At 43.2% G+C, this 22,500-nt stretch overlaps 1 protein-coding gene across 1 annotated transcript in view; it reads left to right on the top strand.

Moving 5' to 3' along the window:
* Positions 1 to 22,500, top strand: part of LOC135101488 (uncharacterized) — a 54,793-nt gene that overhangs the window by 17,719 nt on the left and 14,574 nt on the right. The window contains 11 exon segments of the mRNA XM_064005570.1: positions 2,246 to 2,419; positions 9,426 to 9,605; positions 10,958 to 11,140; positions 11,849 to 12,025; positions 14,094 to 14,185; positions 15,358 to 15,470; positions 16,003 to 16,640; positions 20,169 to 20,281; positions 20,283 to 20,388; positions 20,648 to 20,845; positions 22,170 to 22,424. Coding sequence (XP_063861640.1) covers positions 2,246 to 2,419; positions 9,426 to 9,605; positions 10,958 to 11,140; positions 11,849 to 12,025; positions 14,094 to 14,185; positions 15,358 to 15,470; positions 16,003 to 16,640; positions 20,169 to 20,281; positions 20,283 to 20,388; positions 20,648 to 20,845; positions 22,170 to 22,424 — 2,229 coding nt within the window.

Raw genomic sequence — 22,500 nt, 5'->3', positions numbered from 1 at the left:
ATCGTTTTCCTTTTAATTATTATTTTTGTTTTCTGTTCTGCTTTCTTTTTTTTATTTATACCTTTCATCGCCCTCCATTTCTTTTTTTATTTTTGTCTTTCTCTTTCTCTATTTATTTTCTTCCGGATGTTCATAATTATCCCATATTTTTTTTATTTATCCTTCACCTTATAGATTTTTTTTTTTTTTCATATCCTGATTTCGTTTTCTTTTTCTTTTTACTTTTCACCGCCATCCTTATTATGGTCCTCTTCTTCTTTTTGTCCACTTTCCCCCCCAGATATTCATAATTATTCAAGCTTTTTTTTGTGGTCCTTAAGTTTTCCTTTCTCCTTAAGTTTTCCTTTTTCCATTTGTTCTTTCTTTTTTTTCCTCTACAAGATTTGAATGACCTTTATTTTTTTGTCTTTATATTTCTCCCCCCCTCCTTTAGTTTCCCTTTTCTCTTTTTCTTGCTCCGCTAAAATTTTCCTTTATTCACCATGTCTATTTCGTTGTTCCATAATTTTCCTCCCTTCCCTTTCTTGCTACTCCAGATTTCCCCATTTCTTTCCTTATGTTTCCCCTTAACTCTCCTGAAAAATTCCTACTCATATTTTCTTGTAACTTAATTTTTTTTTCCCCATTTTCTTAGATACTTTTCTTTCCCCACCAGATTTTTCCAGTTTTCTTATTATTTCGTCACTATTTCACGACATTTTCCCTTCCTCTCCAGATTTTTCCTATTTTCTCCTATATTTTTTGCCACCGTTTCACGATATTTTTCTTTCCCGTCCGTCCACTTCTTTCCTATTTTCCCATTTTTGTCACTATTCACCGATATTTTCTTTTCCCCTCCACATTTTTCTAATTTTCTCCTATTTTTCGTCACTATTCCTCAGTATTTTTCCCTTTCCCTCCAATTTTTCCTATTTTCTCCTTTGTTTTCGTCACTATTCCGTGATATTTTCCCTTCCCGTACATATTTTTCCCTCACGCCACATTTTCCGTGGCAGACTCGCCCCATAAACGAGGCTTGGCAGGGCTATAATTTATTCATTGGCTTCTGGCGCTGTTTTTTCCCCACCTAGCAATTAATGTATTTACCCCTTTTCCCACACACACTTATGAAACTTGATTATGCTAACGTCTCCTCGTCTTCTTCCTCCTTCTCCGCCTCTTCCACTGCCATCAACACTGCTCTTTTTTTTCCCCCTTCTTTTATATAGGAGGGGGCTCTGGCCAAGGGCAACAAAAAAGGCAAGAAAAAAAAAAAAAGGGCTAACTGGAGCTGTCATTTCCTTAAGAGAAAACCACGGAGTTTCCAAAACTATGACCGACTACACCTACTAACGAAACATTATGACATTTACAACTACAAGTACTAACAATTAAGAGTTACCGATTTATTGATAGAAAGAGGAGTACATTATAAATACAACTATTTGATGAACAAGAATAAGCGAGGAGGTGGTTAAGAACATGATTAAATGAGGGTAAATGCAAGAAACCATCAGGCCTTCACGTGGCAGTCCCTGTACAAAACGTGCCCACTTACCTATACCCCCCATCATCCCCACCTACAAATGTATCTGACCATCTTTTAAAAGCATTCTAATGACTCGGCACTGACAGCCTGATTTTTTTTTTTTTTTTTTTTGTATTCCATTGACGTTAGGATTAACAAACACAAGGCATTACTGCACAAACCAGATGATTGTTACACTTACTTATGGACAGAGATGAGAGATGGATGCAGGATACAGTGACTGCCTCGTATTGGACTAGATAGTTACTTAGTGCAGCTTCCATTATCTTGCTTTCATGTTTTTCACTTCTATTTTTTTTTTCCCTATCAACCGTGTAATGTGAGATGCCTGTGTGGTAACCTTACAAAAACCTGAATGATGGCTAATGAAACAAGAGAAAAAAAAAACACGGATGAATTAAGAAGAGCGAGAGAGACCAAAGATGAAATGTAGTGCACTTAAATTCAATGAAATAGATAAAAAAAAAAAAACTATCATTGTATATACACCCATTTAAATAACAGAACTAAATCTTACGAGGTCGCAAATATGACACTACGTACAGTATTCCTATATCCCCTAAGTGTCTCCCTCCTCTCACCACCAGCCGTGCAGAGAGAGATGCCTACGTACTCCTTTATTCTTAGGCATCCCCTTCCTCCGCACCAACAGCCGTGCAGCAAGAGAGACTCAAGTACTTCTATATTCCCACGTATCTCCTCCTTCCCCTCCACCAGCCGTGCAATGTGAGATCCCAGAGAACCCAGAGAACGGCAAGGCAATCTTCATCGCGGTTTCCTACAACGCCGTGGTATCCTACGAGTGCGAGTACGGCTTCATGATCGTGGGCTCGCCAACTCGCCGCTGCGGGCCGGACAAGAAGTGGAGTGGCATCGAACCCAAGTGCAAACGTAAGTGTGTTTTCTCTCCTTGACCGCGAGTCGTTTCATCACACAGAAGTCTTCCCTTTCTTCCCTCCCTGCCTTTTCTTCCTTCCTTTCCTTTCTTTTCTTCCATCGCCGGTGTAGGAATGGAAGGGAATGGAAGGTTGTGAAAGTGATGATAGTTTCTTTTCCGTCGTTTTCCTTCTCCTTTTCTTCGATGCTGTAATGGGAAGGGAGGGAAAGAATGGAAATAGAGAGAGAATGTAGGAGGAAGGGAGGAGGATCATGAATTCTCTCTCGAGTTTTTTCTTTCTTTCCTTCGGTTCCTATATTCTTTCCCTACGAAGGAGAAAAGGAAGGGAAGGGAGGAGAAAGGAAGTGATTCCTTTTTAACCCGACAAATTTTCCTTTCCCTTTTTATTCAATGGGAAGGATGTAAGGAAGACGAAAGTAAGTAGAGAGAAACTGATCTCTACACTTTCTCATTTCCTCTTCCATTCCACAAAGAAGAAAGAAAGGATGGGAGACGGCAAGGAAGGAAGGGAAGGGAAGCAAGGGGAAGACTGTACAGCACAGTAAAAAAGAAAATGAAAAAAAAATAAATAAACAGAGGATAAATTAAACAAAAGCTTAAAGTATGTAAGTAAGAAGTAATCACTGACACAAAGCACAGAAGTATTTCACTAAGTGTTTGATGATGATGATGATAATAATTATGATGATGATGATGATGTCACTCTGATCACCTGTGTTTTCTCTCTGTATCTCATTAATGTCCTTCACTTGTACATATACTGCTACACATGTTCACTTGTCCTTGTCGATGTTGTTGTTGTTCATGTTATTGATGGATGTTGTTAGGTGTGTATTACTATTGTTGATCCTCACGTAATGACCACCACCACCACCAGTGTCACTTCTACTACTACTACTACTACTACTACTACTACTACTACTACTACTACTACTACCACCACCACCACCACACCCTGAAGACCACATACAACCCAGTTAGAGTCCCATTGTTGCAGTGTGTCACCCTTAATGTGGCTAATAAGATTCACAGTGTATCTTTTCTACCCTAACACACACACACACACACACACACACACACACACACACACACGTAGATCTATGTCCTACAAATGTTCCAATCATCACACCAGAGTAGCTACTTGTGTTAACTCTCTCCTCCATCACCTGACTTCTTTCCAACATGTACATAGGTAGAGACTGAAACTGAAAACACATACCAAAAAACAAGACAGGTGAATAATGTACCACACAAACCCAGGTAAAGGCACAAGTAACTGGAATAACACACACACAGGTAGACAGGAAGACAGGAAGACAGGTTCATGGGTAGGTGAGTGTAGTGGGAGAAGGATCTAACTCTCTGTAGCAGGGTCAAAGAGGGTTTTAATTCTCTGGTATCTTAGTTTGCATTCGTGTGATTCTCTACTTCGGGTACGTGTAGGAGGAGGAAAATGGAGATATGTGATAATGGAGGAGGAGGAGGAGGGGAGGGAGGAGGAGGAATAGAATACAAATACAAAGGAAGTCCAAACAGCAACAGACCCTGAGATCCTTACTTTGTTTGGGTAACTACTCTACGCTATTAGTGAGAAAGATAATAGTACAGAAGAAAGGAAGGAAGGAAGGAAGGAAGGAAAAAAGGAGGAGGAGGAGGAAGAGGAGAAGAATGATTAATTGAATGACAAAAAAATAAATAAAAATCGTAAGTCGCCGCAACATCGTGGTTAAGGCGCGGGAGGAGGAGGAGGAGGAGGAGGAGGAGGAGGAGGAGGAGGAGGAGGAGGGGGGGAGTCGAAGTCCAACACCACACACTCCCCAGAGGCTTTCCAGTGACCGCAGGATGAAAAGCAGTGACCTTGAGGTTTTTGAAAGAGATTTCTTGGCTCTCTTCTCCTTTTAGTCCTCTTCGATCCTCCTCTTCCCTCCTCTTCTTCGTCTTCTTTCTCCTCCTCCTTCACCACCTCCTCCGCTTTCTGTTCTTTTTCCTCTTCGTTCTCAGTTTGCTTCTCATTCTTCTCTCCTTTCTTCTCTTAGTCATTCTTTTCTTGATTTTCCTCCTGTCCTTTGTATTACTTGTACTTCTCTACTTCCTCTCTTCCTTTTCATCCTCCTCCTCCACTTCTCCCTCCAACTGTGATCCCTTCCTCCATCGTAAGATATTCCTCTCCAATCTGACGCAAAATGGAAACCCAAGATTAAAACTCTGAAAGCATTTGCAAGATCGGACGCGAAAATTCAATACTTTCCTCAGACAGAAAAAAAATAAAAATAAATAAATAAATAAAACTAATAAAAAAAAATATATAATAACGTAAAAATAATACACGCAAATACACACACATAATCAAGACACATTTCCAGAATATTTTTCGCCGATGAGTGTCGCTTAAATATCGCTGATAGATAATAAGGATCCTAGAGAGAGAAAAAAAAAATCTATACGAAGCTCAGACAAACAACGCTCGCTATAAAATCAAATTAATTAAACTTATGAGAAAACGGAGATGAGATGATAGGATGGATGGAGGGACGGAGGGAGAGAGTGGGAGGGGCAGAAAGGAAGGGAGAGAGGTTAGGAGGGAGGGAAAAGAGGAAAGCAGGAAGGAACACGAGAACATAAGAAAAAAAAAAAAAAACGCTACAAGAACCAATCAGGCTTATACATGTCAGGCCCCGTATAAAACCCTGACTTATTTCCATTCATCACATCCATAAATGAAAGGAAAGAACGGGAGGAGGAGGAAGAGAGAAGGACTGAAAGGAGCACGGATGAAAGGAAAGAACGGGAGGAGGAAGAGAGAAGGACTGAAAGGAGCACGGATGAAAGGAAAGAAGGAAAAAGTATATAGAGAATGATACATAAATAAAGTTAGGAGAAAGTAGGGAGAAAATGGTAAAAAGGAAAATAAAGACGAAGGGAGGGATGAAGGAAAGAAAGTGTTGACACGCATGATAGGAAGGAAATGGAAAATATATTTATAGAAGGAGGGAGGGATGGAGGAAGGTATAAAGGGCATGTGATGTAACAAGAAAGAGTGGAAAATTATGGGAGGAAGAGGGGAGAAAGAGGAAAAAACGGGCAAAATATAACAGTAAGGATATAACTGGAAGAGGAAAATGAATGAAATTAAGGAAGATAAGAAGAATACGAAAAAAATAAAATAAACATAATACAACAAGACTAAGAGGTGGAAAGAGTAAAGGAAGGAAGGAAGGAAGGAAGGAAGGAAGGAAGGAAGGAAGGAAGGAAGGAAGGAAGGAAGGAAGGAAGGAAGGAAGGAAGGAAGGAAGGAAAGAAGGAAGGAAGGAAGGAAGGAAGGAAGGAAGGAAGGGAGAAGGGAGCTAGGAGATAATTGATGGTTATGAAAAGATGGAAAAATGCTTTAAGCGTAAAATACAAGATATAGCTAGCAGGAATGGCGAGAGAGAGAGAGAGAGAGAGAGAGAGAGAGAGAGAGAGAGAGAGAGAGAGAGAGAGAGAGAGAGAGAGAGAGAGAGAGAGAGAGAATGGGAAGTCTGAATGATGGATTAAGAGGAATAATAAGAAAAAAAACAAAGCTTGTAATGAGGTGGATGGGTGGGTGCATGAATGGATTAGTATAGGAATGAATCATAGGGGTGAGACGGGAATGAGACCGTGCATTAGAAGCAGAACAAGTACGAAACAAAGGGGAATTAATAAACAAACTATCACACACAAAAGCTTGCACCCTAAAAGGAAAAAAAAAAAAAATCACAAAAACTCTCAACATTGATCAACTGCGAATCAAATACACGATAAAGAATAATAAGAATAAATAGATGTGGAAGACGAGACAAAGAGACTCGATTAGGAAGCAATGATGAGATGATTTAGCCAGCAGTTCACACCACCCAATTGAGTCTGCATTAACAACGATATGAGGGGAGTGACTGTTTAGCATTATATAGCTACCTTGTGTCCACAGTTTCCCTCACTCTCCCCTCACACTCCTGCCACGACCATCACCGCCACCACCACCACCACCACCAACAACACGAGGAAAAGAAACTCGTGCACACACATTTCTTGTTTTCATTGGTTTTTGGAAGTGAAGGAAAAGGAAAAGAAAACCAAAGAAAGGAATGTTATTTTTTATTAAATACTGTTTTTACTAGCTTATAGAAGTGAAGGAAAAAGAAAGGAAGACTAAAGAGGGGAAACTTACTTATTTTTCACTGGTTTATGAAAGTTAAGGAAAATAAAAACATTATTCTTTATTGGTTTATGAATATTCAAATAATAAAAAATAGAGATGAAGAGACAGGATGAATGTGAAGTAAATGAGTGGACAATTTTTTTTTATGTATTTAAAAGTTATTGATCAGTTCTGTAATCTGCGGAATACAAATATAGTGAACAGAGGAAGAAATAATAAATTATAAGTAAATACTGAATACTGAGGATTAAAGATAAATGTAAGAGAAAAGTCAAATAGAAAAGTCAAAGTTGCATAATCACAATAACAATAATAATAATAATAATAATAATAATAATAATAATAATAATAATAATAATAATAATAATAACAGCAACAATAACAATAATCCCAATAACAATACATCACACACACATCATTTTACCAACAAAACAGAGACCACAAAACACCAGATACGTAATTCTCCCTCCCTCAAATACTTGATTAAACAACGACCACAAAGCATTAATGGCTGTGACGAACCAATCAACACAGCACACACTGTACATAGCTTCCGTTCCCATCCTCGTCCTTGCTTGCTGCACACAAACAAACCACTCAAGTAAAAAGAAGAATATCAAGCAGAAAGAAGAATATGAAGTAGAAACACGAACACCAAGCAGAATTAATGTCAGAAAAGGAGGAAATTCAATACCTAAAATCTTCATACTTTAGGAGGAGGACGAGGAGGAGTACCCGAAGTTAGGGAGAACACGCGGGCCCAGGTGTTATTACAAGGGCCAAGACAGGTATAGGTGTAGCGAGGCGGAGGCAGGACATGTTAGTGGACACGAGGGGATGAGACAAGCAACCCTGGAGGCAACAGAGAGGCAACAGGCTGGAGGAGGAGGAGCAGGTAGCAGATTACATTCTGGACAGGAGACAGGATATTGCGGGAAGGAGAGAAGGAAAGAGGGAAGGAAGGAGTGGAAGGAAGGAGGGAGATGGTTATGGTTAGTTATGTGTGTAGAGGTGAACTGAAAGAAAGGAAGGGAGGAAAGAAGGTAGGAAGAAAGGAAAGGAAAGGAAAGGAAGGAAGAAGTTAAGGAAGGAAGGAAGGAAGGAAGGAAGGAAGGAAGGAAGGAAGGAAGGCAAGAGGGAGGGAGATGGTCATGGCTACTTGTGTGGTAAAGGTGAATTCCTGGGAAGGAAGGAAGGAAGGAAGGAAGGAAGGGAGGGAGGAAGTGAAGGAAGGAAGGAAGGAGGGAGGTGGTCATGGCTAGTTGTGTGGTAGAGGTGAATTGCGGTTCCCCGGGGCTGCTGTACAACGGGTGGACGGAGGGCAGCAAGACCATCCTGGGAGCCGTGGTGGAGTTCCGGTGCCACGACAACATGCTGTACGAGGGCCATCCCAACCACCGCGCCACCTGCCTGCAGAACGGTACCTGGTCCCACCCGCTGCCCAAGTGCTTCGGTAGGTTGGGGAGGAAGGGACAGCGGTAGGGATAGGAGAGGGGGGAAGGGTGTATGTAGGGAAAAGTCTTGTCATCTCTTTCTTGTAAACATTGGTGCTATTGATTTTCTAGAGTCCTCGCCTGCCTGGTCTTGGTCTTGTTGATCTCTCTTGTTTCTAACGCACTGCACTTCCCTGCCTTTGCATGAATCTTTGCCACTCCTGCATGACTAACTGCCGACAGACGCGTGTGCAGAAAAATAAGCATAAAAACAAAGAAATGGCATTCCCTTGAGGTGTATAATGTATGATTGAATATGTAACTTCACTCTTTACTTTGTGTGCTTTTGATGAATTAATTATTGAATGGGAGATAAAGGATCTTCCATCCTCTCTCTTCTACACACGTGTTCCAAGCTTGCACGTATGCTGCCCGCTGCCAAGTGTCCGTCAGGCCAGACAAGGTCGCTCACCACCACTCGCTACGTGTGACAACCCATTCTACTGCTGGTAGGGGAGCATGTCCTCTTACTCACAGCCTCTACTCTTCATGTTTCTGAATGATGTGTGCATGATTTTAATACAAATACATTCTCAAAATACCTCTGTATGCCTGCCTACCTTTGACCTAACCATGTTGGTGGAACTTCTTGTGCTGCTTTACAATGTATTACAGGTATATAAAAATCAAGAAATGTAATAAATGTGGAAAGAAAGATCAACACTGGTGCCTCTATCCTATGTGGTAGTGGGTCACCGCCTAGGCGACGCACTGGAAGACAGCAGAGGAATACATGACCAGTGTGTGTCTGATGTGACATAACACAGACGTAACACCATGTGGAGGGCATTGGTTCCAGTACAAGACGACGAATGAGCATGTGTCAGGTAAAGACACAACTGACAAGAACATCCAGTAGACGGACGGGAAGCCATCCTGTAGAAGTGAAACGGCTGACACAAAGCACTTGCTGGACACAAGACGTTCTGTCTACTTGGGTGCAGATGAGGTGCATCTGGTGCATCACCAGTTGGAAGTGTCGCCTGAGTAGACAGGCTGCCTGGATGTGTTGCAGCAATGGAAGATGGCTTTATCACTGGTGACGCAGCACCTGAAGGCTAAGCCCCCTCAGGGTTACCACCATTCGCGTGCCGCACGGATAGCCAGCGCAGAGGAACACATGAAACAATGGAAGGTGACAACACACATGGCTGGCACATGGGCCAACGCTGAGGAATCCAATAAATGCGTATGGCTGGCACAACAGCCGTGCGTCATTCTTTCATCCTGGACTCTATAATCACCACTACGAGTCGCAAGACAATTTTAACCCTGGGTTTTGGTGTGTTGGACACAAAGGTAAGTATGAGATATGGGGTATTGCAGGTATCGACTGTGGGCACCCGGGTCACCTGTCGAACGGGTGGCTGGAAAACATCGACCAGGGCACGGCTCTCGGCTCCTCCATCATCTTTCGCTGTTTCGCCAACATGAGCATTGTGGGCGACCAGTCCACCGTGTGCCAGGCCGATGGCTCCTGGAGCAAGCCGCTGCCCATGTGTCTGGGTGAGTTCGCGGACACTGGAAAGCAGCCCAGCCCAGTCCAGTCTCGCCCAGCCTCGCTCAGCCCACCCCTAGTAGTTCCGTCCACTCCAGCCCACTCCAGTCCATTACCGCTTAGTCCCAGCTCAGTTTAGCCCAGTACATTTCACTATTATGGTCTAACCTCATCTACTTCAATCAAACCCAGTCCCATCATAGAGCAGTCCCGTCCAGTCCAACTCAGTCCCAACGTTCCACCCCGACAGACCGGGCTCAGCCTTTGCCTCACCCAGCCATGGTAGTCAGCCCCTCCTCGTCTATTCCATTCCACTCCAGTCCAGTCCTTTACCGCTTCGCCAAACCCATCCTATCCGGTCCTGCCTCTTCTCCCACAGTGTACATACAGCCCAAGCCACGCCTAACCCGGATGTATGCCTACTCACTTCACTCTCCTTCCCTTCCTTCTTCCTTTTTTCTTATTGTTCTCCCTTCCTCCTTGGCTAGGTCCTTTATTTCTTCTCTCTTCCTTTTTTTTTCTTCCTTCTCCCTAGATGCACTCTCCAGCCTCCCCTTTTCCTATCATCCTCTCTCCCTCTTCATTCTTTCCAAACCTGACCTACGTAAGTCTTGTCTTCACCTTGACTTCCCTTCATGGTTCCTTTCTCGACTTCGACTTCAATTTTCGCCAGCCCCACCCCGTCCCCCTCTCCTGCCGCGGCGGGGGACGGGGCCCAGCTGAGGGAGGGACACACGTGAAAAGCCCTATCTGGAGGTGGGAGGTTTCTTTTCCTCTTTTTTCCTTGATTAATCACTGCATCTTTATCTTCGGATCCGGTCATGCACTCTCAGGACCAGTGATTTGGGTCTGGTTCTCCTTCGGTTCTTCGTCTCACTGGTCTGATGATGCTCGTCTTGCCTTGCCCTGCCTTGCCTTGCCTGCCTCCTGCACCACCACCTCTGCACCACCCACCACCTAGCCTTAAGGAAACTATTAATACTGTTACTGCATTCCAGCGCGTACTCTAACCTCATTATAGTTTTAAAAGAATAGAATGAATTATTTAGCACTATTTGTATATTTTTGTTACGAATCATGCAAATCGTTATCATTATATACTTTTATGCACTTAGTTAAAGAATGATATTGAATTACTATAACTTAATGCCTTCCTATTATCAGCGTAGCTATTCCTTCACAACCAAATTCATTATGACTTTTCTTTCACATCACTCACTCACCACAACACAAAACTAATCCCAGCCTACAACAATGACAACCATATACTGAAACCCACAACTATCACCGTCAACCTAACCAAACCACGCTTTTCCCCTCCCTCTCCCCGTCCTCCTTCCTCCCGCGCAAACCATGGCAGCGCCGTGCATCGTGCCCACCATCGAGTACGGCAGACTGCGCAACGAGACCCGCTCCGGCATGCAAGTGACGCACGGCCAGACGATTGACGTGCAGTGTAATGAGAACTTCGAGTTAGCGTACAGCCAGGCACCCTCCCTCTGCTACAATGGCACCTGGACTAACTTCCCGCGCTGCCAGCCAGGTGAGGGCCGCTCCTGACACCTGTTACCTATTCCCATGCTTGTCACGGGCAGCACCTTAGGCTTGATTACGACGTGCCAGGTGCTCCTCATTGCGTTCAGGTGTTTTTCGTGACTCTCTTTCCCTTCTGTGTTTGTGATTTAGTTCAGTATCTCTCTCTCTCTCTCTCTCTCTCTCTCTCTCTCTCTCTCTCTCTCTCTCTCTCTCTCTCTCTCTCTCTGATTCATTGTTTCCTGTATTTTGTTTGTTTTCTACCTTTTGCTTTATTCCTGTTATTTTTTTTTCAATTCATTCATATTAAACAAACGGTTTTTAGTTGCCTTCCTTTCTGCTATTTCTTCCTCGTGATCAGAATACATCACTACTACATTTTACTTCTTAAACCTTAGCACTCTTTTCCTCGACATCTATCACCTCATTCCCACGAAATCAAAGTAACATGGCGAATACACAAACCTGTCATCAAATTGCGGAGTAAATAAAAGTGTTGCTATAGGCTTTCACCTCTTACGATATCAATGTAATATACTCGTAACTAATACACCGGTCTGATATCAAATGACTGAGTATCTAAGGGTGTAACTGATGGTATTACTATAGTCTCTTATAATATCAGTGCTACATAAACACACAAATGTGATATCAAACGGCTGAGTATCAAAAGGTGTTACTGAGTTTGTTACCAGTCTTTCCCCTCCATCCCCACAAGCCCGGTGCAAGAGGCTGCCGGAGAGGCCTCGCCACGGCATGGTCATTGCGCCCAAGACGGACCACGGCAGGCTGGCTCGGTTCCGCTGCAAGGACGGCTACGTGTTGGAGGGGAACTATACCACCACCAGATGTCATTACGGGAACTGGACCAACCCGACCCCTAAGTGTCGAGAAGGTATGGACGTGTGTGTGTGTGTGTGTGTGTGTGTGTGTGTGTGTGTGTGTGTGTGTGTGTGTGTGTGTGTGTGTGTGTGTGTGTGTGTGTGTGTGTGTGTGTGTGTGTGTGTTGGGTAAAAATGTAGGAATAAACATGTGAGAAGTATAAACGTGTGTGTGCGCGGGGGTGATTGAGTGAGAGACTGAGGAAGGGAATGCAAGTCGATAGGCGTGAATGAATCTAAGTAAGGACCGAGGAAGGGAGTGAGGAATAAACGTGCACGAGGGAGGGAGGAAAAAAAAGGAATGTGCTTAGGAGGAATAGTAGAATAGGCGTGAATGAATAACTGAGTAAGGACGAGGGAAGAAATTGTAGGAGTGAATTAGTAAGTGAGGGAAGGAGGAAGAGAAAACGGGACTGAATAAATAAATAAGGAAAGATGAGGATGAATAGGTAAGAGAGAATAAATAAAGAAGGATGAGAAAGTGTGTAAAGGAAAGATTGGAGGAGGGGATGAGTATGAGAAGAAAGAAAGGAGAAAAAGTTTGAATGAGTAGATAAGGAAAGATAAGCATGTATGAGAGAAAAAAAAACGAGAGAGGATAAGCTGTGCATACGTAAAGAACAAATTGATTTACGTAGTAACTCATGAAGCGAGAAAGAAACGACAGGGAGAGCAAGTTTAAGTGAGTGGGTGAGTGAACTCAGAGTTCTTAATAGATAAGACAAGACCCTCCAGACATGTTAACTGGAGACGAGGACCAAGACCAAGCCCAAGACTCATACATCTAGGAATTGACAAACTTTATGAGATCAATGCATTACTACTCATACTATAAAAAAAATTGTTAAATATGAACAATTGGCATAGATAGGCGCGTCTGTGGCACTCCTTCCTCCCCTCTTCCTGACCTTCCAACACTCCACCCTTCCTCCTGTTTCTGTCTTTTCCAGTTCTCCATCTTCCCTCCTCCTTCCCTCTGCCCCTCCAGCCCTCCTCTTTACTCCTTCCTCACCTCACACCAAAATATATCTTGCACTAAGGTCAAGTAGTGAAGAAGAATGAATTAATTAATGCCATGTTGTGTATAGCTAAGTAGTACATTCAATCGTTTTCATAGGATATATTTTATTACACTCCTGTGCTTTCATATACCCTGAGTCAAGCACCGAAATTTTTCCCTCACCAGAAACAAGAAAAAAAAAAAAGGATAAAGAATGATGGAAAAAAATAAAGAAGGAAAAAGTAAAATAAATATACGTAAAGAAAGAAATGTGTAAACAAAAGATGAAAGCATGAATAACTAATAATACGACTAATTATAAGGAAAAAAAATTCCAGTGTTGGAGTTCATAGTTTTCACCGAGTCTGCTTGATGTTGAATTACATGAGCACATAAAACATCCCGCATTAAAAAAAGTAAAAAAAAAATAAATAAATAAAAGCCAGAAGCGTACTAATATGTATGCAGTTTCAATACAACACAACGCTTCACACCGACCTAGGCCAACGTGACATTCATCATGAAGCACTCTGGCGAGAAAACAGTGCTATGCCGAACTATTTTCATGCACTCGTTTATACTTTCCCTTGTGGCGACGAGAAGAATGTAGCGGCGCCGTGAATGAAAGAAAATAGTGCAGTGGTGTTATACATTATATGACGCCCACGAGACAGAGACAGAGACAGACAGACAGACAGACAGACAGACAGACAGGCGAACAATCACAAGCAGCTTCCAGTGTAATCAAGTATCGGTTTAACATTTTTATAGCGATTTTTGGGAAGTGAGTATGAAGCAGTGTGTGTGTGTGTGTGTGTGTGTGTGTGTGTGTGTGTGTGTGTGTGTGTGTGTGTGTGTGTGTGTGTGTGTGTGTGTGTGTGTGTGTGTGTGTGTGTGTGTGTGACGTAAGTATATTTCAATGACAGAATTAATCAAATATCTGAGTAAATTGAATCGCAGGGGAATGATACAAGTCTTCTCGTTCCTCTAACTTGTTATCCTGTCATTTGTTATTTACTATCTGAGAACTTCATAATACATTCTTTAAACTGATTTTTCTCCTCCTCCTCCTCTCCTTCTAGTGTACTGTCCCTTCCCCGGAGAGCTGGAGAACGGGCGGGTGCTGCTCGTGGGTAACATGGGCATGTATGACTACAGATCCTACGTGAAGAAGGTAAGCAACTCCCTTTCTCTCTACCCACTCATGCGCTGCCCCTCCAGTCCACCCACACTCACTTCCTCCTCACTCCTGCGCCGCCCCCTCCTTTCCACCCAGTCACGCAGCATCCCACACGCCCTCGCTCCCTCCATTCGTTCCTCGCTAACTCGCTTCACCTTATTTTACGCTCCTCCTCGCTGCTAACTGACACTAATCTAGCTTCCTTCACGCCTTCTTTCCTTCACTCTCACCCTACCTTCGTTACGTCCTCCCCCCCCCTCTCTCTCTCTCTCTCTCTCTCTCTCTCTCCCACACCTACTCAGCCATATATCCTCCATTCCTCACACACACACACACACACACACACAACCAGCCACCTTCATACCTCTCACTTCTTTCCACCAATCTCACTCTGCCTTCCTCACGTCCTCTCTCTTTCTCTCATTCCCCCCACAACCACCTAGTCTCATGTCTACCCTCCATCCCTTACTCTCAAGACTCGCCCTCTAACTCAAAGACAACTCTGTTCCTTCACACATCACTAATTGCATCTTTAACACACGTACGTACATACTTCACAGGGCATTTCAAAATGGCTACGCTCTTTCAAGACTAATCAGATTCTGGGTGACGTTTTATTAACTTTATAAGGACTAGCACTTTCAATGGCCTTTTATTTTTACCTTTATTTATTTATTTATTTATTTTATCTTATTTTTGTTGCATTCCACCAGCCCCCCTCATGCTTCTCTCACTGCCACGTACGGCACAGTGAATGCAATAATAGTCCCACACTGACAGCCTCTCAGAGATAGCTAACATTGTGCCCTGGTGGAATTCTGGTGCCGGAAAAGAACAACTGCAGGTTTTTGGTTGCAGGTGAAGTACGTAGCTCTGTTCCAATGCTAAGTCCACAACTATAAACATTTTTCGTGTGCCTCGCTCTAAGGCCTGTATTCTGAAACACTGCGCTGTATCTCTACTTTCAAAAGGCTCTAGTTGAAGTGGCACTGGTTTTTGAGGCAGTTTTTACCGTTCTAATGACAGAGTAACAAGATTTATTTATAATTAAAAAGAGAAACGGTCTTGAGAAGCCGACTAATCATCTCTGCAGCCTTTGAAAACAGTCGTTCTGAAAGAGCAAAGCGTTTCTGAATATTGGCCTAAGCTTCAGTTTCCTCCCGGAGGTGAGAAACAACCGCCAGCTGAGGTTCTCGTGTAATCGCGGTTTCTTCCTGGTGGAGGGGCCGCCGGGAGCCACCTGTGTGCACGGCAGCTGGAGCCCCAAGGAGATGCCGAGGTGAGAGAGAGAGAGAGAGAGAGAGAGAGAGAGAGAGAGAGAGAGAGAGAGAGAGAGAGAGAGAGAGAGAGAGAGAGAGAGAGAGAGAGAGAGAGAGAGAGAGAGAGAGAGAGAATTTAAATTATTAGCACAAAATATTGCGAGTAAGACGCTTGCCAGTACACGTACATCTGACACTTTGCTATCACTTATGTATTCATGACCCATAAAATAAATATATACGTCGTATTTGTCTAACAGAGTAACTGATTCCCCCACAAAGGAAAAAAGTTATATGGATATAATATAAAGTCTGACAACAATAATAATAATAATAGTATTAGTTATAATAATAACAATAATAACAACAACAATAATAGTAATAATAGTATCACAATAATGCACAAGGAACCAAAATAATATAAGAACATAATTAGTGACATGATAAAAATTATGTGGTGTTTAGATACTGACACTTAGACCTCTTACGTTCCTCCGTGACCCTGACCCTGACCCTGAGCTGACCCGCCTTCCCTATGCCTTCCCCGGCCAGGTGTGACCCCGACCTGCACCCGAGGCTGCGCTGGGTCAAGAGATCCCTGAACGAGGAGCAGCTGGCGTCCACCACTGAGCTGCCCGTCCTCGAGGGTCCCTTCCTGGAGGACGAGACCAGCGAGGAGGACGAGGACGACGAGGACGAGACTGAAGAGGAAGAGGAAGAGGAAAAGGAGGAGAAGGAAATGGAAGAGAACGAGGAGAATATGATAAGCGGTAATAATGAACTGGAGGGGGGAAGTGACAGTGGAAGATCGAAACTCATCAACGACGAGGTGAAGACGACGATGGCGACGACGGGCGGCGCCAGGTGGAGGAAAAGACTGCTGACGGAAACCAGCACCAGCACCTCCACTGCCACCCCCCGCCCTCTCCCGACTGACAACCCCAGCCGCCCCCTCTACCCCTCCACCCTCCTCCTCGGCGTGCTTAATTCTGGAGCCCCCGAGGACGGCCGCGTGAAGGCCTCCCTCGGCAGGACGCTACGTGGTCCCTTAGCGGACTATTTCAAAGTTATGACGGACAAGACGGACCCCACAACGCCCTCCCCGTCAGCCCCTGTCAAACGAGTCCCCAGGAATGCGGTAGACAAGAAGAGGAAGAGGAGGAACAAATGGAAGAAGAAGGGCAAGCGAGGTAAGGAAGAATGTTTGATAGTTACGTGTATTCTTAGGTAATGAAGTGTGGTAGTGAAGCCAAAATAGTGAAGGTGCAGGGAACAGGTAAATATAGAGATAAGACACCTGATATGAAGTGTGATTGAGAAGAGGAGGGTAAACTTGCGAGAGAAAATTAACTTAATTACAACAATGATATAAGTATAATTCGTGAAACAAATTCACACACACACACACACACACACAATCAGCTACATCAAAATCATTAATCTTGTCGAGTGGATAAGCTTCGGAATACAATAATACTGTAGTGAAATCCAGGAACACAACTGATGTATATTAAAGAAGGCATGGACTGGAGATGAAGGCAATAACATTTCGTCAGCAGCTTAGCAACACCAATACACGTAATGCCCTAAGCCGAACAGAGGCGAGGATAGAAATGAAATTGAATGTTATGCGTAGTGACTCAGCGTTGAACGTAAGCTGAATAAACAGAATAAATAGCAAGTGCTTGTTCATGTAGTGGACTGGTAAATGAGAGGTTAGACTAATAATAGTGTAGTCACAGGGAGTATTAGAGGACTGGACGGAAAGTCAAGCTGCGTAAAGTAATTAATAACAAACTGCGAGGATGGAGCGCAATGGAGGAAGAGCAGCAGTGGTTACCGGGTGAACAAGGCAACGAGCCGTCAACTAGTCAGGGCTATTTCCTTTCTACATGTCAGTGTATTTGAAGTTTCGTTAGTGTAGCTTTATTCTACAATAAGTGCATTATCGTAATACAAGAAGCCTCTTGTATATGCTCTATTATAAAGCGTTAATTATCAAATGACATTAACTGGTACGTGGAAAGCAATCGATAGTTCGCCTTCATTTATAACGCTTGTTACTCTCCACACACTATCTGATATCGTAATGAGGGAATGGCAATTAATACTTTCTTCACGCTAAAAAAAAAAAAAAAACGAAGATACTTTCACAGTCGTGACAGTAAAATACGGAATATATTCACACCACCAAAGCACTTTTCATCGTGCTTCTTAATTAGTTTTTTTTTTTTTTTCCACTCTGCTCATAAAAGGTCAGTCGGGTCAAGTGGGTCGTCTTGCTTGAATTGCAGTGCCTAGCGTCATGTTATTTATGCATGTAACCAGGAGTGTATAAAGAGGCTGCATTTACTTTATGCTTACCAGCAATAGTCGTTTCATGTAAACAGCCATTAAGAATGATTTACACTTACTAACAAGTCCATGTCACATACAACAACGAATGTACGACACGCTGTGGCCTTGCTGTATATGCAAAAATCTTTCGGGGCACGAGTTTAATACGGATGCAATACTCTGGGAATGTGAGAAGTAAGGCAGAATAAAGCAGAAGCAACAACTTGCTGCTGAACAGTCCCGCCAAATTGTTTCCATGCTGGGGTTGTAGTAGTAAGTTGTGCTGCCGAAACAACTATTAATATACGTATTTAATCGTAATTTCATACATGTGCCAGGCTTAAAAACTAGTGGCAAGAATAAATGTGCTCATTCTGGATATTAATAACTTCAAAAGTGTGATTTTTAATACACTAAATATTTTTTTTTCTGGTACAATACGATCCCATATGTAATTAGCCACGAAAAATTTAACAAGATGCTGTTAAGAATACATTTATCAACACAAAAATAAGCAAAAAGGAAGTGCTTAACGTATTAAAGTAGTAGAATACTCACCACACACGAATTGGAGACAGCGGGCGGGAGAGGTGGGAGGGAGGGAGGGAGGGAGAGGAGCCCGGCACGGCGGCGGTGGTGGCGGAGGTAGCAGTAGCGGCGGCCGGAGCCAAGTTTAAGCAGGCCGAGCGGCACCAGCTTACCTTCTCCGCCGTTCGTTCGTTCCCACGTTATCTTCAAGTCCTTCTAGTTCTTATACACTTCTCCGGCAAGGAATACACACACATACATACACTACGCTCACGCACGCACACGCAACATAAACAAACAGACACTAAAACGCACCCTCACCCCGCCGATACTAGCTTCTCTCAACAGCGTCTCATAACTGGGAGGTGCGCCGCGGAGTCGCCGGCTGCCTGGTCCCTCCCTCCGCTCTCCTCTCTTTTCCCCCCTCTCTCCTCCCCGCGCTACCTCTCTGCTCCCTTACAACTTTCATTTCTTAAAATAACGAGAGGTTCTACGTTACTTCTGAGCATTGGGGCTTAGAGATTAATGCAGATAGGAGTGATATGAAGATACAGGGGTGCAGTAGCTTAGTTTTATTGATGGGAATGTTGCTTTAAAATTCCGATGACAGAGAAGACATGACAATTCTCTCCCTCTTGTTATTGGGGAAGGAAAGATTTCTCGCCACTGTTTCTGCTGTCATTAGAATCTCCTTTGTTTCTGCTCTCTGTAAACTTATTGAATGTTCGTAATCTATTGTAATTTGATGGTACCGGGCTTTACTAGGTTCGCGAGAAATCTGTAAGGGGGAATGAATGTTTTACAGGTGAAGGATGAAACTGAAATTACTGAAGGATTAGACAGATGGCATCAAGAAGAATTGAGTTGCCTGCACGTCTATTAACATCACGGTGATTGTTAGAATTTATTTTGTCTACTAATTATCTAACCGGAGAGAGAGAGAGAGAGAGAGAGAGAGAGAGAGAGAGAGAGAGAGAGAGAGAGAGAGAGAGCAAAACAAATGACGTAGTTCCATAATGATAATTTACCATAGGAGCCTCCCTACTTCCCAACAAGCTCACATGCTCATTACCTTATTTCAAGTCCATCCATGCGTATAGACAGAAATGCTTCCCTTGGGCTGCGTATGTATTCAATAGATAAAAGTTAATCGTGAAATACGTGTTGGATGAAGGCGGTCATTACTTGTATCGGGGAATTTATTGCTGATATGATAATGTAATAGCTATTCTTTAGGCTATGGTACGTGTTTCTCTCTCTCTCTCTCTCTCTCTCTCTCTCTCTCTCTCTCTCTCTCTCTCTCTCTCTCTCTCTCCTTATTTTTCTTCTCCTTCCTTTTCTTCTCGTTTCTCCCATTTCTTTTACACTCCTTTATTTCGTCCTTCTTGCTAAACTGTTTATTATTTTTTAGTCATTATGGAGTTTTAAAAAGATTAGACCAGTTTACCGATGGGAAAATGTAGGAATACGTAAGTATGCTCTATATAGGCAACCGGCACGTGTAACCCTGATGGATTCTTGCAGCTTCCCTTATGACAGTCTTATGTTCTTATGAGCTTGAATGACCTAGTGACTGGCTAACCTTAACTAGTAAAACCTCATTAAGTGATTAAGTTAAGTACCCTCTCTAGACTTTGTTTTTACGAGTGAATGTCTTATTAACCTTCTTACGAAACAGACTGACTAACCTCAACTTATAAAAACCTAGGTAAATGATTAAGTAAAGTACCTTCGCTAGATTTTCGAGTTACGAGTGACTGGCTGACTGACTGACTGACTAACCTTAAGTAGTAAAACCTCGTTAAGTAAATAGATACATTTACTTCTACGATTTCTCCATTTCTTCCGCACAGACTCCCCAACTCCCGTGCCTCACTGCGACCCGATAGCCAGCCAGCCGTACCTTCGCGTGGAGGTGGCACGGCGCGGCAGGGACAGCAACTACACGTACTCGGCGGGGAGCGCGCATTAAGGTGACGTGCCTGCATGGGTACGGCCTCAACATCGGCAACAGGACGGCCAAGTGTGCACGGCGTGGGAAGTGGAAGCCGAAGAAGCCTGAGTGTGTGACGTGTGAGTATGAGCAGATTGAGCGCACACACACACACACACACACACACACACACATACACACACCACTATTTCACAACTTAGCTCCTAATAAAGCACATCTTCTATGAAAGTACTCGTACACTTCTAAGAAACACGAGAACAGAACTAACAGCAGCAAACTTGCCCCACAGAAAACTACTTGTGATAAGATACACTAAAGATAGGAAACAATATTCTAAAGGCGAAGGTTCATGCCCACCCATCCAAACATGCCCCACAGTGCCGTGCTCCGTGCCCAAGACGCCCCACGGCCAGTTTGAGTTCAACGGCATGACGCTGCAGCCCCGGGAGATCATCAACCACAGTGAGGTAGTGAAATTCTCTTGCCAGAGTGGTTACACCGTGGTGGGATCAGATACCATGCGCTGCTGGTACGGTGCCTGGGCGGTGACGGGCAAGACGCCGGAGTGTGTGGCCAGTGAGTACATGCAGAAGAGCAGAGGTGAAAAAATGAGTGCTTGGTGGTTAGAGAAGGATTATCATGTACACTATCTGTAAGAGTTTATATTCTTTGAGTTGAGTGTTGTGTTGAGGGTAGATGTATAAAAGAGTTACGGTGTGTCTGTGGTGATAGGTGTAGGATAATAAAGATGAATGATTGAGTGTGTGTGTGTGTGTGTGTGTGTGTGTGTGTGTGTGTGTGTGAGGGGAATATCATGTAGTTTTTGTGGAATAGTTTGTATATTTTGTGTTGAGTGTTACGTTGAGGCCAGATGTAGGAGAGAAAAGACGAAGGAAACACTGTTTTTCCTTTTTCTTTACTTCCTCCTCCTCCTCCTCCTCCTCCTCCTCCTCCTCATGTTACTACTATTACTACTACTACTACTACTACGACTATTTTCTTCCGTAGTTTGGGATCTTCAGGTACTATTCTTTCTAAAATCAAGTTTCTACAACTCTTCAATCCTTCCATAAATCTGTAGCACGTCTCTCTCTCTCTCTCTCTCTCTCTCTCTCTCTCTCTCTCTCTCTCTCTCTCTCTCTCTCTCTCTCTCTCTCTCTCATTCCATCCAGAGTTCTCCTCTATGCCCTTTTGAGCTGTAAAAAAAAAAAAAGAAAAAGAAAAGAAAAAGAAATACGGTGAAATTTCACTTAAAACTTTCCCTCCGTCTGGGTCTGACGAAACATATGTCAAACTTTGGAGAATTTTCATCGCAGGTGGAAATGAACGAAGGGGAAACTTTTGTCATTAAATGTTTCCGTCATATTTTCCGCTTCCTGCTTTCTCTCTTCCTCCTCTCTCCTCTCATCTCTCTCTCTCTCTCTCTCTCTCTCTCTCTCTCTCTCTCTCTCTCTCTCTCTCTCTCTCTCTCTCTCTCTCTTTTTTCTTCTTATTCTTTCTTGAGGTTGAGGTTGTTGTTGTGTGATCTGACCTGTCATATATATATATATATATTTATATATATATATATATATATATATATATATATATATATATATATATATATATATATATATATATATATATATATATATATAGTTTTATTAACCTACGACTTCTTGTTCTCGTTCTCGTTTTCATTCATTCTTCTTGTTCTTTTCTTTCCTACTTTTTTTTTCTTTTTCTTGGTTTCTGAGAAGTAGTCTTGAGTTTAACTTTGTGTGTCACAAGAAATACAACAGCAGGTATAAAAAAGCATGTCACGCACCCATACACCTTCCCGTCCCCTTCCCTTCCAAACAACAACGTGTATGATCTTACCCCTGCACTGACATTTCGTCAATCACAAATACCATTCCAGACAACTGTGAACTGCCTGAGCTGAGTCACGGAAAGTACAACAGCGGCTACAAGAAGGGCCTCACGATCATCCACGGCGCCTCCATTCCCTATACCTGTGACGAGGGTTTCCTCATGAGCGCCCAAGACGTCTCCTGTTACCTGGGAATGCTCAAAGCCCGCGCCCCCAGCTTGCATCCGCCCCGTGCGAACCCCGACGAAGCCCAAGATGGTGGAGAAGGTTCTGCCCCACCCACTGCCACCACCTGGCCCGGTTAAGAAGGATGAAACTCCCTCAGGTGTGTGTGTGTGTGTGTGTGTGTGTGTGTGTGTGTGTGTGTGTGTGTGTGTGT

This window comes from Scylla paramamosain, chromosome 1, assembly GCF_035594125.1.
Source record: "Scylla paramamosain isolate STU-SP2022 chromosome 1, ASM3559412v1, whole genome shotgun sequence".
Taxonomy (NCBI): Eukaryota; Metazoa; Arthropoda; class Malacostraca; order Decapoda; family Portunidae; genus Scylla; species Scylla paramamosain.
The sequence above is the reverse complement of the archived record's forward strand: the minus strand, read 5'-3'. Positions and strand labels throughout refer to the sequence as shown.